The 12665-nt window shown below is 38.1% G+C and overlaps 1 protein-coding gene across 1 annotated transcript in view; it reads right to left on the minus strand.

The window, feature by feature from the left end:
• creb3l3a (cAMP responsive element binding protein 3-like 3a) overlaps positions 1–5870 on the minus strand; it is a 16843-nt gene extending 10973 nt beyond the window's left edge. Inside the window, exon 1 of the mRNA XM_020609955.1 lies at positions 5835–5870. Within this exon, the coding sequence (XP_020465611.1) occupies positions 5835–5870 (36 nt within the window). The remainder of the gene's footprint in view (positions 1–5834) is intronic.
• Positions 5871–12665: the final 6795 nt, after the last annotated feature.

Here is a 12665-nt window from a genome sequence, read left to right on the forward strand (position 1 = left end):
TACAGTCACACACTCCAGCAAATTATCCACCACCCTTGACATTTTCTTCACTTTCTTACAACAAAAGTTTTTATCTGTGTACAAGGCCACACCACCTCCCATCTTATTTTCCCAGTTTGTGCATACCAAGTTATAGCCATCAAGGTCAAAATCCATTCCCCTTACATTATTCATCCAAGTTTCAGAAATAGCAATTATATTAAAAGAATGTGTAAGACTACTAAGATAATGTTTTATACTCTGAAAGTTTGCGTATAAACTTCTGCTATTAAAGTGAATTAATGATAATTTGTTTTCAGTCTTAACATTGCTGTTAAACTGCTCATCCGTGTAATACTTGCAGTTATTTTCAGAGTTCTTAAAAAAGTTTTTTTCAGGGTCAAAGTCATCGTCCGATTCATGATAATGTTGTTCAGTGTCTCCAATTGTGTTCAGTTCCAGATCCAGTCCCTCAAAAACTATTAACCTCTGTAGGAAATCACTTGCCTCATTCATATTTCCCCTGCTTGGATGGCTCACCAAAGATGGCAACTCCCAAGACAACAAATATTCAGCAAAAATATCCAATTCACTTTGTTGTGGAGTAGCTTTATCTCTGTTCCTTTGAGTCTCCACTGTGTTTCAACTATTCCTCTGGGGTCCAAAGTTTAAACTCCAACACAACAACACAACACACCCAGCCAGCTAGTATGCTTTGCCCCCATTGGCTGTGAGAAGATACAATCTGATCGGTAGCCATGAGTACACAGCTGAGGAACTTCAGGAGTTTGTATATCTGGAGACAGACTACATGAAGTCACCACGGAGATGTAAAACACAAGATAGGTCAAAGTCTGCTGTTTCTTTTCCTTTTATGTATTTTTTTTTTTTGATAGCGTATTGACGTGAGGATAGTTCTGACCTTTGGCATATATTTATAACACAATAAACACAGAGTGGCCAGGTCTTAGAAAGCAAGTCAACAATACTGGTTTTAAAAATATCATGGAATAAGAGCATTTCTACAGAGCTGCACTAGTGCTTTGTAATTAACACACACAATTACATGTTATGTATGTGTCTCAAATTATATTGGTTAATAGAAAAACATTTACTTGTTTGGTAAAGTAAATAAATAATGTTTTACACATAATTGATCCATTAGTGTTTTATGACAGTTCTTGAGGAAACTAGATTATGTAGACCTTAAAGCACAAATAAAACATGAAAATGCTGCATGAAAATATAATTACACAGAAACAATTTGCACCCCCTCTAGAATCTATGCGCTTTGATTGAGGGTTTAATTTTTTCTACAAAAGCTTGAAAAAGCAAACAAAAAACCAAAAAACTATTAAATAAAATAACTGTATAGGAAAGCACAAACTCAGATAATCAAAGTTAACAAAACCCATCTACTATCACCTCTAAAGGAGGAAACAAGAATCTGACATTTTTACATGATGTACAAATTAAGTCCAGTCCTATTATTTTGAGAGGAGCTCGTAGGCAAAATTTCTCAATTTTCAGGCCGAGTCAGACTAGCTGTTTCCCCTGTTTTTGGTCTTAGTGCTAAGTGATGCTAACTAGCTGCTGGTTCTAGCTGCATATGCACTGTAGAGACATGAATCTTCTCATCTAACTCCCAGCAAGAAAGGCCGTGAGCACACTTCTCAAAATGTCAGGCTAATCATGTAACTCACATAGCTTCTTCTAAAAATCTCTATGATCTTGTGTGCGAGGTACATGAGGTGTCAGAAACACCACTTCGCTCTGTTCCACCAAAATTTTATCCTCACATCCTCTCTGATCTCACAACCATGTAGAAAGGTAGAATGAGGTCACTGGCAATAACCTTCATTTTATCAAAGTACATTTTTTGCAGCTGGAGATTGGAATAGGTTCATTTAATTTGGTGGCATGAATCTACTGTTGCAGCAGTATAACAACACAAACTACACTAAACTTAGCAATACAACCTCAGCAGGTGCCTCAGCAGCCGTGGAGGCTTTTGTGATGGAGCAGTAGCAGCAAAGCAGTGGTAGTGAGTATGAGTGAAGGCCTTTAAATAGACAACCAGATTTGTGCTGAGATTTGATGGGAACAAAAAGCTAGCTGTCAGCTGGCACAGTCCAGAATCTTAGTATTGTCCCAGAAGTAGTTCATTTAAAAAAAATAAATTATATAATTATTCCAAAGGTTCCAAAGGGCAAATAATTACTGCTCAGTGTAAATACATGAATGGGGGGTAGGGATCTGTTGAGCTCACGTTTCATGGCCTCATTTTTATTTTGGTTATCAACAGCATTATCAGATAGCGTTTCATGTGCCACCAGGGGGTTCTTCCCACTTATCTCTATCTGCTTGTGTGTGTTGTCCCTGATCAATGATACTTTACCAGCTAAAGGCTTAGTTGTGCCATGATTTCTAAACTGGAATTTTAAAACCACAGCAGTAATTGTGTAATGGAGCACACAAAGACAAATTCAGTGTCTACTGTAAGATGAGGTGAAACACTGTACTAAATGTTGAAGTGAAGACTGTTGCTATTTTTATTTTATTTGTTTATTATTACAGGGACACATGCAACTAAACATTATCACTCTCGATCAACTGACACTGTGCATATAGGGCTTCTAGCTAAAAGCTCCTCAACCTAGTTAGGCTTTTAAAAAACAGGTATACTGTCAGGATGGGCCAGTACAGCTATCCACAATGGTAATAGTGGACTCAATTATAAAGCCAGGCGAGATAGAGTAAATAATATCACTTTACTGCACTCACTCAGAAAAAACACAGTGACAGTCCAGAAACCATAATCCAAGTCACACAACAGTCCAGGGTCAATACCGGCAAAAGAACACAGGCCAAGGAATCCAAAATGGGAGGCCAAAGAAGCCGGTAGCAGTCGGTACACAGAATAAACATACAACAATCAGGAGGGCTAGGCAGAAATCTATGGTCAGGAAACAATTTGGGGTCAAGAACATGAATCACTAAAACAAGGACAACAATGAGAAGTCTGCACAGAGTCCAGAACAATCTGGCAGGTTACTGGTGGGAGAAGGCTGCTTATAATGGGGTGAAAACAGGTGTAGGCAATGAGCACTGATTACAACAAAAAGTCCATAACAGAGATGAACCTAGAACAGGGAGTGGCAACAAAAGAAGAGCCTGAAACAGGAAGCAGTAGGACAGAACCCTGACAGTATACTAGCAGCATACTGGCTTTAAGAATGGCTATTTTAAACTAATGGTGGGTCAATCACAAGATGAACTCTCTCAACAATTACTGAATGAATTACCACAAAATTTTGTACAAACAATCTTAGGTCCCAGAGGATAAGTCTTTGTGATTTTAGTAATCCCCTAACTTTTTGTGTGTGCCACAATTAGGCTTACATTTGTGATTTGGGCGAAATCTAGTAGAACTTTGACTAGAAGAATTAAGTGGCTAATAGGCTGTGCACTGTAAATAAAATGAAGATAAATAAAGAGTGTGTCTGTCTGCTCACAAGATCTCAGTCCACTCTCACATCAAACATTAATCACGGTCATCAGCTAATAGTGCATCTGCCAATCACACAAGGTATCGCTTATCATCTGACTCTGAGTAAACTATTAGCATATCAGACCATCTGCATTAACTCACTTCAGCAAGGTAAGGTTGATGTCAAGGCTATATGAATAACTGATCTGAGATCTGTGTGATGTCCTTTTTTAAAGGAGAGAGTCACACTCAAAAGAAGAAAATAAAAAAGAAGCACAATTTCTTCACACAGAATAAGAAAGCAGCTGCAAGCAGTTGTTTCTAGACCCAAAGCTGAACCCTGCTTGCCAGTAGCACTGAATAGATGGTATTAGTCAATTATTTGATCATAATCATAAACAAATGTGATGATCTTTTAATTGTTAAAGTAATTTATCAAATAACAGCACCAAATCTAGACTTTTGAAATATTAAGACTTATGTTTTTGTTTTGTATCATTTATATCTTAATGATACAATTTAATTCCTTTGAGCTTTTTAGTGTTGCGTCACAAAATGAGCATTTATTTTATTGGGATCAGGTAATTTGTCAATATATTTAAAAATTTGTAGTTGATGATAATATAACGATTCACAAATTATCATTATTACTATTATTATTATTATGTAACTATAATCCACAATTGTCCAAAGTATTACCAGACACAATAGGGACAAATATGATGGCCATTACCTTAACCAAGGTTGAGTTCATTTATTAACATTCATCAAATTCAGTGAGTTTTAACCACAAAACCACTGTTGAAGAGCTTGACCTCTACCAAAAGCAATCCACAGGTTCATGTTTGCCCACCATTTAATTATCTTCACAATAAAACATGTCTATTTCTGGCAGAATGTTGCTAAGGACCCTGCTAGTTTTGTTGCAGTGGCATGTAGAATAACAGCAGGCACAATCAAGTATGGTTGTATCAGCAAAATGCACAGTTAAGAATTGAAAAGTAGGGGCTACTTAAATATAATGAGCTAAGTGGTTTGGTGCGAAACAGCGATATAAATAATAATATCACAAATTGTATCACATGTTAATGATCTGTAATGAAATCGGTTCATCATTAAAATACATCAGCCTCTGCTGTGATCTAGTACAGTAATCAGAAGAGAACACATCCTCTTAAAAATAATGAGTCACCCCTCTCAAAACCTTCAAATTGCTTTATTTAAAGGTTTTTGTTTTTGAAGTGGCTTAGTTCTTACATTCATTTGGAAATTTTTATATTTTTTAGTGAGGCTGCAACAAACTTGAATTTCACTGCTTGCGAATGCAATAGTCCATCTGTGTTAGTCCTGTGTGGCCAGTGTGTGCATGTCATAAATTGCAGGACGAGCAAAACACATCACTACACTAATCCACAATTGCTAATTTGGAAGCAACAGTATTTATTTGTGTGCTTGTCCATCATGTATGTTATATGCATGGTTATAAGTCACACTGGATGTCACAATAAATGTCATACCTCTAACAGCAGAAAGCCAATATTTATGCAAAAAGAACACAGGGGTGGCATTATGCCAACAAACTGCAATAGAGAAGGGTAAGTGTATTGCCAATATAGTGTATCACTGTCTAAAAGGGGCTACTAGTGTTTGATGAGATGGCTTCAGCCCCCTGTGACTGTGAACAGAATAAGTTATTCAGAAAATGGATGGAATATGTTCCCTGAAGTGATCATTTTAAGCCCTGTGTGATATTTCTATAGTTATTATTCTCGTTATTCTTTAAGATTTACTGTGCTGGGGACATGTGTACTGTAGATGAAACGTACTGTAAACCACAATCTAAAGTAGTCAAAGCTGAGAAACAAGTGTTTTTTAAAAAAACTTAGATATTCCTGATGTTTTCAAATGCTGTTTGCAATGTGCTCAAGTTGTAATCAACTCTTAGACTTGAATGACAGAAACTTAACTGCTTACGTTTCCACAGGCCTCATTCTGCTCATTTATTGTGGCTCACTGGTCTGTTTGGTTGACCCAGTAAGCCTCAGTCACTGTAACTGCACTCTATCAAGTGAAAAAAATGGCTTAGAGAGGTAAAGTAAACAAGGCAAGGTGAAAAGAGTCATTTAGAAAACTATAACACCTAGTATTTTTTGTAAGATGTGGATGCATTAAAACTAACATAACAGCACGTATTGGACTCACATTTATAAGAGACGACAAACATGGCTCAAGTTGCTTTTTGTTTGATGGATGTTGCAGATGTTTGCTAATGCCTTAGCTTTAAGAACACAAGTGACTGGTTGTTTGAAAAAATTGTTGGAATTTGTCTGTCTTGTAGTGACCAAAATTACTAATGCAGTTTCACCTGGCTTTTGGCATCACTAGCTGACACAACAGGCATTTTTGATCAATTTGGAATTAGAGCAGGTATCACAAATAACTGTTATTGCTCAGTTTGACTTATCTTTGCCAGTATGTCATTTTAGTGAGCCAGAATGCAGAATAACAAGGCCCTACAGTGCCACAATGGCACTTTAATCAAGTTCAGCCACTATTAATATTGCACCTGTTTGACAAGTCAAACCTTTTGTGCTTTGACAGAGGCCTGTTCTTCTTTCTAGGTCTATCCATCTATCTCTCTGCCACAAAGATCTTTTCATGCATACAGTTCACATGCTAAAAACAGTACATATGCTTTAGAAAAAAAACTGAATGAAGATCTGGTTTTTTGAAATTTCTAACATGGCATTTTGCAGGAGGGAGTCTCTGCCTCATTCAGAGTCTGCTTAGAGCTTGCCCACAAACATACTATGGGGACTTCTTCTCCCAGCTGAGTTTAGAAATCAGACATGGCAGAGCTTAAAGGGTTCTGCTCAAAAGGAAATCCATGTTGCTCTGCTCTCTTGTCACAGTGAGAGCCTATGGTCCATACTTTCTTTTATGCTGGAGAAAATATTCAGATCCATTATGTAAATATAAGTAGCAATAGACACTGAAAAGTATTCCATTAAAAATACTCTATGTGATATTTAGGACACAGTTTTAGGAGAACTTGCAATAAGTAATAATAGGTTAGTCATTATTTACACTCAGGTGTCCTCACATGACTGGTACGACTGAAGAGGAAAATCACAGTAGAATGTAGCTTCCATCTGGTGGTTAGAACCTGTAAGTACAAATTCAGCCTTCGTTCAAGAGCCAAATGTTTTATTATATCCTGATGTGCTGTTACCCATGTAACCATGATAAACAAGCAAACTTTACAAGTGTTGTAAAGGTGAACATTCTAGCACATTAACTGCTTATATTGTCTGTGCTTTCAGATTTGTACTGTTATTATTATTATTATTTTTCATTTTAAAATTCCTCTGTGAAAACCGAGATCATTATCCTTCCTACGTACCATCTGGATCACATTCTTTAACTCTTCTACATCTTCTCTTTTAAAATGGCAAGAATTTAAATGTGACTCACTTGTAACTTCACAGTGATAGTTTTGGGTTTCTGTGACATATCCATAGAAAAAATGAAATATTCTCTTTATAAAATAGACAAGGTTAAGCCCAAGATACAGGGAAGGAAGATACAAACTGTGAACTCCATGTAGTCTAGTCTGCTGACATAATGATGTTATTCAGGAGATAATTGTATTAATATGACAACAGCAGCAGCCCAGACAATCTTGAAATTGAGGGAGCTGTAAAGGTTCCTCAGATCACAGCATAGCATGAAAGACAAGATTGCTCTGCTTATTTCTGTACTGCACAACTAAACTGCAACACTCACAGTAGGCTCAGTGATAGGATTCCTAAAGAGGCACATGACAAAATTAATCTTCAAAATGTCAAGATTGTATTTCCAGTGATTCCTGCACTTCCATTATTCTGTAAGTCAGTTAACTTACAAGAAACCTGGTGCAGGAAAAGAGCCAGTTTTAAGCTCCTCTGTAGACTGAGAACAATCTGCTGTGTTTAATAGTAGTCACATACTGGATTTGGCTCTGCCTAGAGCTTTAGCCAACTCAGCCTGCTGCCATAAACTAAGCAGAAGCAATTAATAGCTACACAGATCAGCCATAACATTATGACCTCCTGCCTAATATTGTGCAAATCCTCCTTGTGCTACCAAAACAGCTCTGACTCATTGAGACATGGACTCCAGAAGACCTCTGAAGGTGTCCTCTGGTATCTCACAACAAGATGTTAGCAGCAGATCCTTTAAGTCCTGTAAGATGTGAGTTGGAGCCTTCATGGATTGGACCAGTTTTTCCAGCACATCTCACAAATGCATGATTAGATTGAGATCTGGAATATTTGGAGGCCAGGGCAACACTTTGAACTCTTTGGACTGTGGTTTCTCTTCAAACCATTCCTGAGCAATAATTGCAGCCTGGCCGGGAATGTTATCCTACTGAAAGAGGCCACTACCATAAGATGATACCGTTGCCATGAAGGGGTGTACTTGGTCTGTAAAAATGTTTAGCTAGGTGCTACATGTCAAAGTAACATTGGCATGAATGTCAGGACCCAAGAGTTCTCAACAGAAGATTGCCCAAAGTGTCACACTGACAAAATTAATCTTCAAAATGTCAAGATTGTATTTCCAGTGATTCCTGCACTTCCATTATTCTGTAAGTCAGTTAACTTACAAGAAACCTGGTGCAGGAAAAGAGCCAGTTTTAAGCTCCTCTGTAGACTGAGAACAATCTGCTGTGTTTAATAGTAGTCACATACTGGATTTGGCTCTGCCTAGAGCTTTAGCCAACTCAGCCTGCTGCCATAAACTAAGCAGAAGCAATTAATAGCTACACAGATCAGCCATAACATTATGACCTCCTGCCTAATATTGTGCAAATCCTCCTTGTGCTACCAAAACAGCTCTGACCCATTGAGACATGGACTCCAGAAGACCTCTGAAGGTGTCCTCTGGTATCTGACAACAAGATGTTAGCAGCAGATCCTTTAAGTCCTGTAAGATGTGAGTTGGAGCCTTCATGGATTGGACCAGTTTTTCCAGCACATCTCACAAATGCATGATTAGATTGAAATCTGGAATATTTGGAGGCCAGGGCAACACTTTGAACTCTTTGGACTGTGGTTTCTCTTCAAACCATTCCTGAGCAATAATTGCAGCCTGGCCGGGAATGTTATCCTACTGAAAGAGGCCACTACCATAAGATGATACCGTTGCCATGAAGGGGTGTACTTGGTCTGTAAAAATGTTTAGCTAGGTGCTACATGTCAAAGTAACATTGGCATGAATGTCAGGACCCAAGAGTTCTCAACAGAGGATTGCCCAAAGTGTCACACTGCCTCCCCCGGATTGTTCACCTGCTGCCTAATATACCCCACACACTGACTGGTGCTATTGTAACAAGATAAACAATGTTACTCACTTCACCTGCCACAGGTTTTAATATTCCGGCTGATTAGTTGTAACGTAGAGTGGGATAATTGAGAATCTGAGAAACATTCAACCATTTTAATTTGTAATGGTAAAAGAGTTTTGGACATGTTAGATATTAATTATACAAGAGATGCACTTTTTAAGTTCCCTTGCTGTAGTTCAACTTTAACATATTTTAGAGTACTGTGGGTGAAACAGAGTTGGTGTAATCATAGTTTAGCACATGATTATTAAGACAGCAAGTCAGAATGAACCCAGCTGCAAGAGTCAGCCAGTTTTCTGCCACCTCTCCGTTAATGGCTACATTCATGCTCCATCCTAACTGGAATTAAAAGTGTGCAATTGGGTTACTCAAATGCTTGAATAGTTTGTGTGCTTTTTCATCTCTGTTTGTCAACCCAGGATGCAGTATCATATTAGAACAAATTCACTGTCACTGTTCCACTTTGTGTAGCCTAATTTTATTTTTTTTATTTGGTTTTTGGATTATATTTAACAGAGCCCATCTTTTTAATGGTTAAAACAGGACCAACATTAGGAAAGACATGCTGTAGTACCTCTCTTTAGTAGAAATTAAAAACCTTTAGAGAAAGTTTGTGGCAACACTTCAGCCTGGTTTTATCACATCTCATCAGCCTGTTAAGTCACTGGTCCATAAAAATGTCTCCAGTGTCTCCCTAATTTTCTTGAACAACACCTTTCAGTTGAATGAGCTTGCTTTGCAATGCAGAACCAGAGTGCAATGGTAAATTAGGCACCAAGGGGACACCTCCAACTCTTACTGTTTATTAAACTACAGCTACAGTTTCAAAACTTCACCATGCCAAAAACTGTTCCCTCAACGGCAAGGTGCTGCACATTTTGTTTTATCAGGTTCCTCATTCACTCACAGACTTTAACTCATATCTAGGTGGCATATGGCAAGTTTAATGGTGTATGCTCTTTGTGTCAGTGTGCACTGCTGTGTTTGCACACAATATGCAAGTGAGATGCTAGATGCAGAGAATAATGTTGCATTTGAATAATTAGGAAGTGTGTGGCCGGGTACTACTCAAGTTGTCACACTGTGGGGACTCAATGGCCTTAATGGGGCAAAAAGTAAGTCATAAAAAGCTAAACGTAAAACATGACATTACAGAGTGATGACTTGGTTCAAGGTTATGGTGACCCTAGGGTTAAGCAAATAGTGGTTATGATAAAAATTAGGTTAAATCTCCAGGAAATGAATGTAAGTCAATGTAATGTCCCCTGAAGTTATGGAAACATAGCACTTCTGTGTGTGTGTGTGTGTGTGTGTGTGTGTCTGCCTGTACTAACTGTATGTCTACAAGAGCACACAGAATGCAGAATTACTCCCACAGCTACATGTATCTCCCTCTGGGCCCTCCAGACTTCCCAAGCGGAACAGATCGAGCCAGGGTCCAGACTGGTTAACAAGCAGAAGAATAAACTCCAGCCAGTTAAATTGTATGTAACTTTTTAGTTTGCAACCAATAGTGTGACCTTTATCGATTTCTTGTCTCTGCCTTCAGCTTAACAAAACACTAATGGCACTTGTCAATAAAAAAACATGAAGTCCTCAATACCCCTCCCTCTGGGTTGACCACAGTCCTAAAAATAGCCCTTCATCCTCCCTTAGAGGCTGCTGCTATGACAGGTCAGTACTTTGATTCAATAGGAGCTGCATGTCCCTCTTTGTTTCCTCACTACAAGTCTAAGTAGATTAACATTGTTGAGCCATTCACCACACACATCTGCTTTGACTTCTGTCCCTACCAACTCTCATTCAGATTGCCACCATATCCAGTGAGTATCCTACCTTTTTTAATCAATAAATTTATAATACAATGATTGAAGCATAAAATAACACCCTAACTTGGGCGTGCAAATGGAAAACAAAGAAAGTTTCAGCAACTGTATATTATACAGGGCTCTGGGACCTACTGCTTCAAAAAATTACATTCACATTTCAAGAGAACAAGTTTACAATACAATATGCTGTGTGTGCAGCTACCGCCCACTGTTTTATTGACTGGTAACGTCATGAGCATGTGTACCCCTGCTCATGTCCTTCGCTTGACACTCACACTTATTGAACTTTGTAGAAATATTATGAGGTCAACAGAGCTGGAATTATCCCAGCTTCCCTCCCAGTGAAAGCAACTATCTAGTTCTATCCAGTTGGGATGGCCCACATTTTCCCAAAACTCACTCCTGAACTGTGTTGGCTGGTCTGCTTCTGCTACATACAAAGGGCCTTGAGATGTGAGCATTACAGGTATACTCCTGAATACAAAATAACAGAAGCACCTGTAGGAGATTATCTCACACAGCCCTTCGTAAGATGAAATTCTGGGAGGGGACCCTGGTGGTGCCACGCCTCCACTGTAAGACAAGCAGCAGCAGCAGCAGCAGTATTGATTCACCTTGTAGCCTTGAGCCTGCTGTCACAAACAGTATATCACTTTATTTAAGCCGCTGTTAAACAGGCTGTAATTAGAAATCTGTCTAACAGATGTGTTTCAGTTATAGGGTGGTTTGTAGCTAAGTTGCAATCCAAGCTACACTTCCTGTTGTGCATTCATTGGCCAGTGACACTATATTATTTTGATGATAGATTTGGATCTGAATGCTATTGACAGTGTTTGCAAAGAGAAGGCAAATGATGCAAATAAACCCTCTCTAGGGGGATTAGCCTGCATGCTATTTGAAAAGTACTTACAGTAAGTCTCTTAATTGTGGTTAATGTTTGCTGATTCCCTGACTGACTCTAATGACCAATTGCAGATTGTTATACTACTTGCCTCATAAATAGTGCTCTTGACAGTAGCAGCATTTACTGTACAACATGGTAACCAATTATCTTTTCATTTCTAACATTTAATGTGGCAGAGGCACATACCAGTTGGCATTTGAACTTTAAATTGTGTTTTAATATAATATATTTCACCACAATGAGCATGCATTTTATAATTCAAACTTTAAGATCTATGCAGTATACAGTATACAATATGCATTTTAACCCTTGTATTTTGTTTTGGGTCAATACAGTGTGACCCCAGAGCCACTTAAGCTGTTTAAAAAATATATTTACCATACATAGCCATGATACTTATTGGCTTTTCCTAATTTTGTGAAATCTTTGTGGATTTTGACTTGACATTAATGTTTTATATAGGATGTCTGCAATCAAGCGACTATGCACTGTTGATGTTTGAAGTCAAAATGACCCTAGTGATAAACTCCATTAAGTGTTAAACTCCATTAAGTGCTATGGATTTTATGGATGCTTTGAGTCTCTGGTTGATGTACCAAGTAATACTGGTCAAAACAAAAATGTTCACACACATTCAGAATGGTCTGTTGGACCCAGTGAGGAGTGTCCCTGGCCATAAGCCTCTGTAATTTACACACCAATAGTGAACATAACCAGCAGACTTATTTTTTGCACCCACATTCATCCTAACATTCACAGACATGCCAGATTTTATGATTTCTTTGACTTGAAAACTACTTTTATAATTGTAGACCTACTATTTTATCTTAAGAGACAGAAGAAGTTACTAAAGACATTTCTCAAGTTATATACTGAAAAAAGTCAAGGTACTTTTATGGCACTTTTAACTTTGTAACACTTTACACTTTTCTCCACCACATTTCAGAGGGAAATTTTACTTGTTTCAGATACATCATTTCAGTAGTCAGTTAAATTTCATCCACTTACTGTACAGCAGATTTTGTAGTACTTTGCTGTACATAGTGTACTGTCAGACTCAGCATGACCCACAAG

The sequence above is a fragment of the Monopterus albus genome, unplaced genomic scaffold (genome assembly GCF_001952655.1).
Source record: "Monopterus albus unplaced genomic scaffold, M_albus_1.0 scaffold103.1, whole genome shotgun sequence".
Taxonomy (NCBI): Eukaryota; Metazoa; Chordata; class Actinopteri; order Synbranchiformes; family Synbranchidae; genus Monopterus; species Monopterus albus.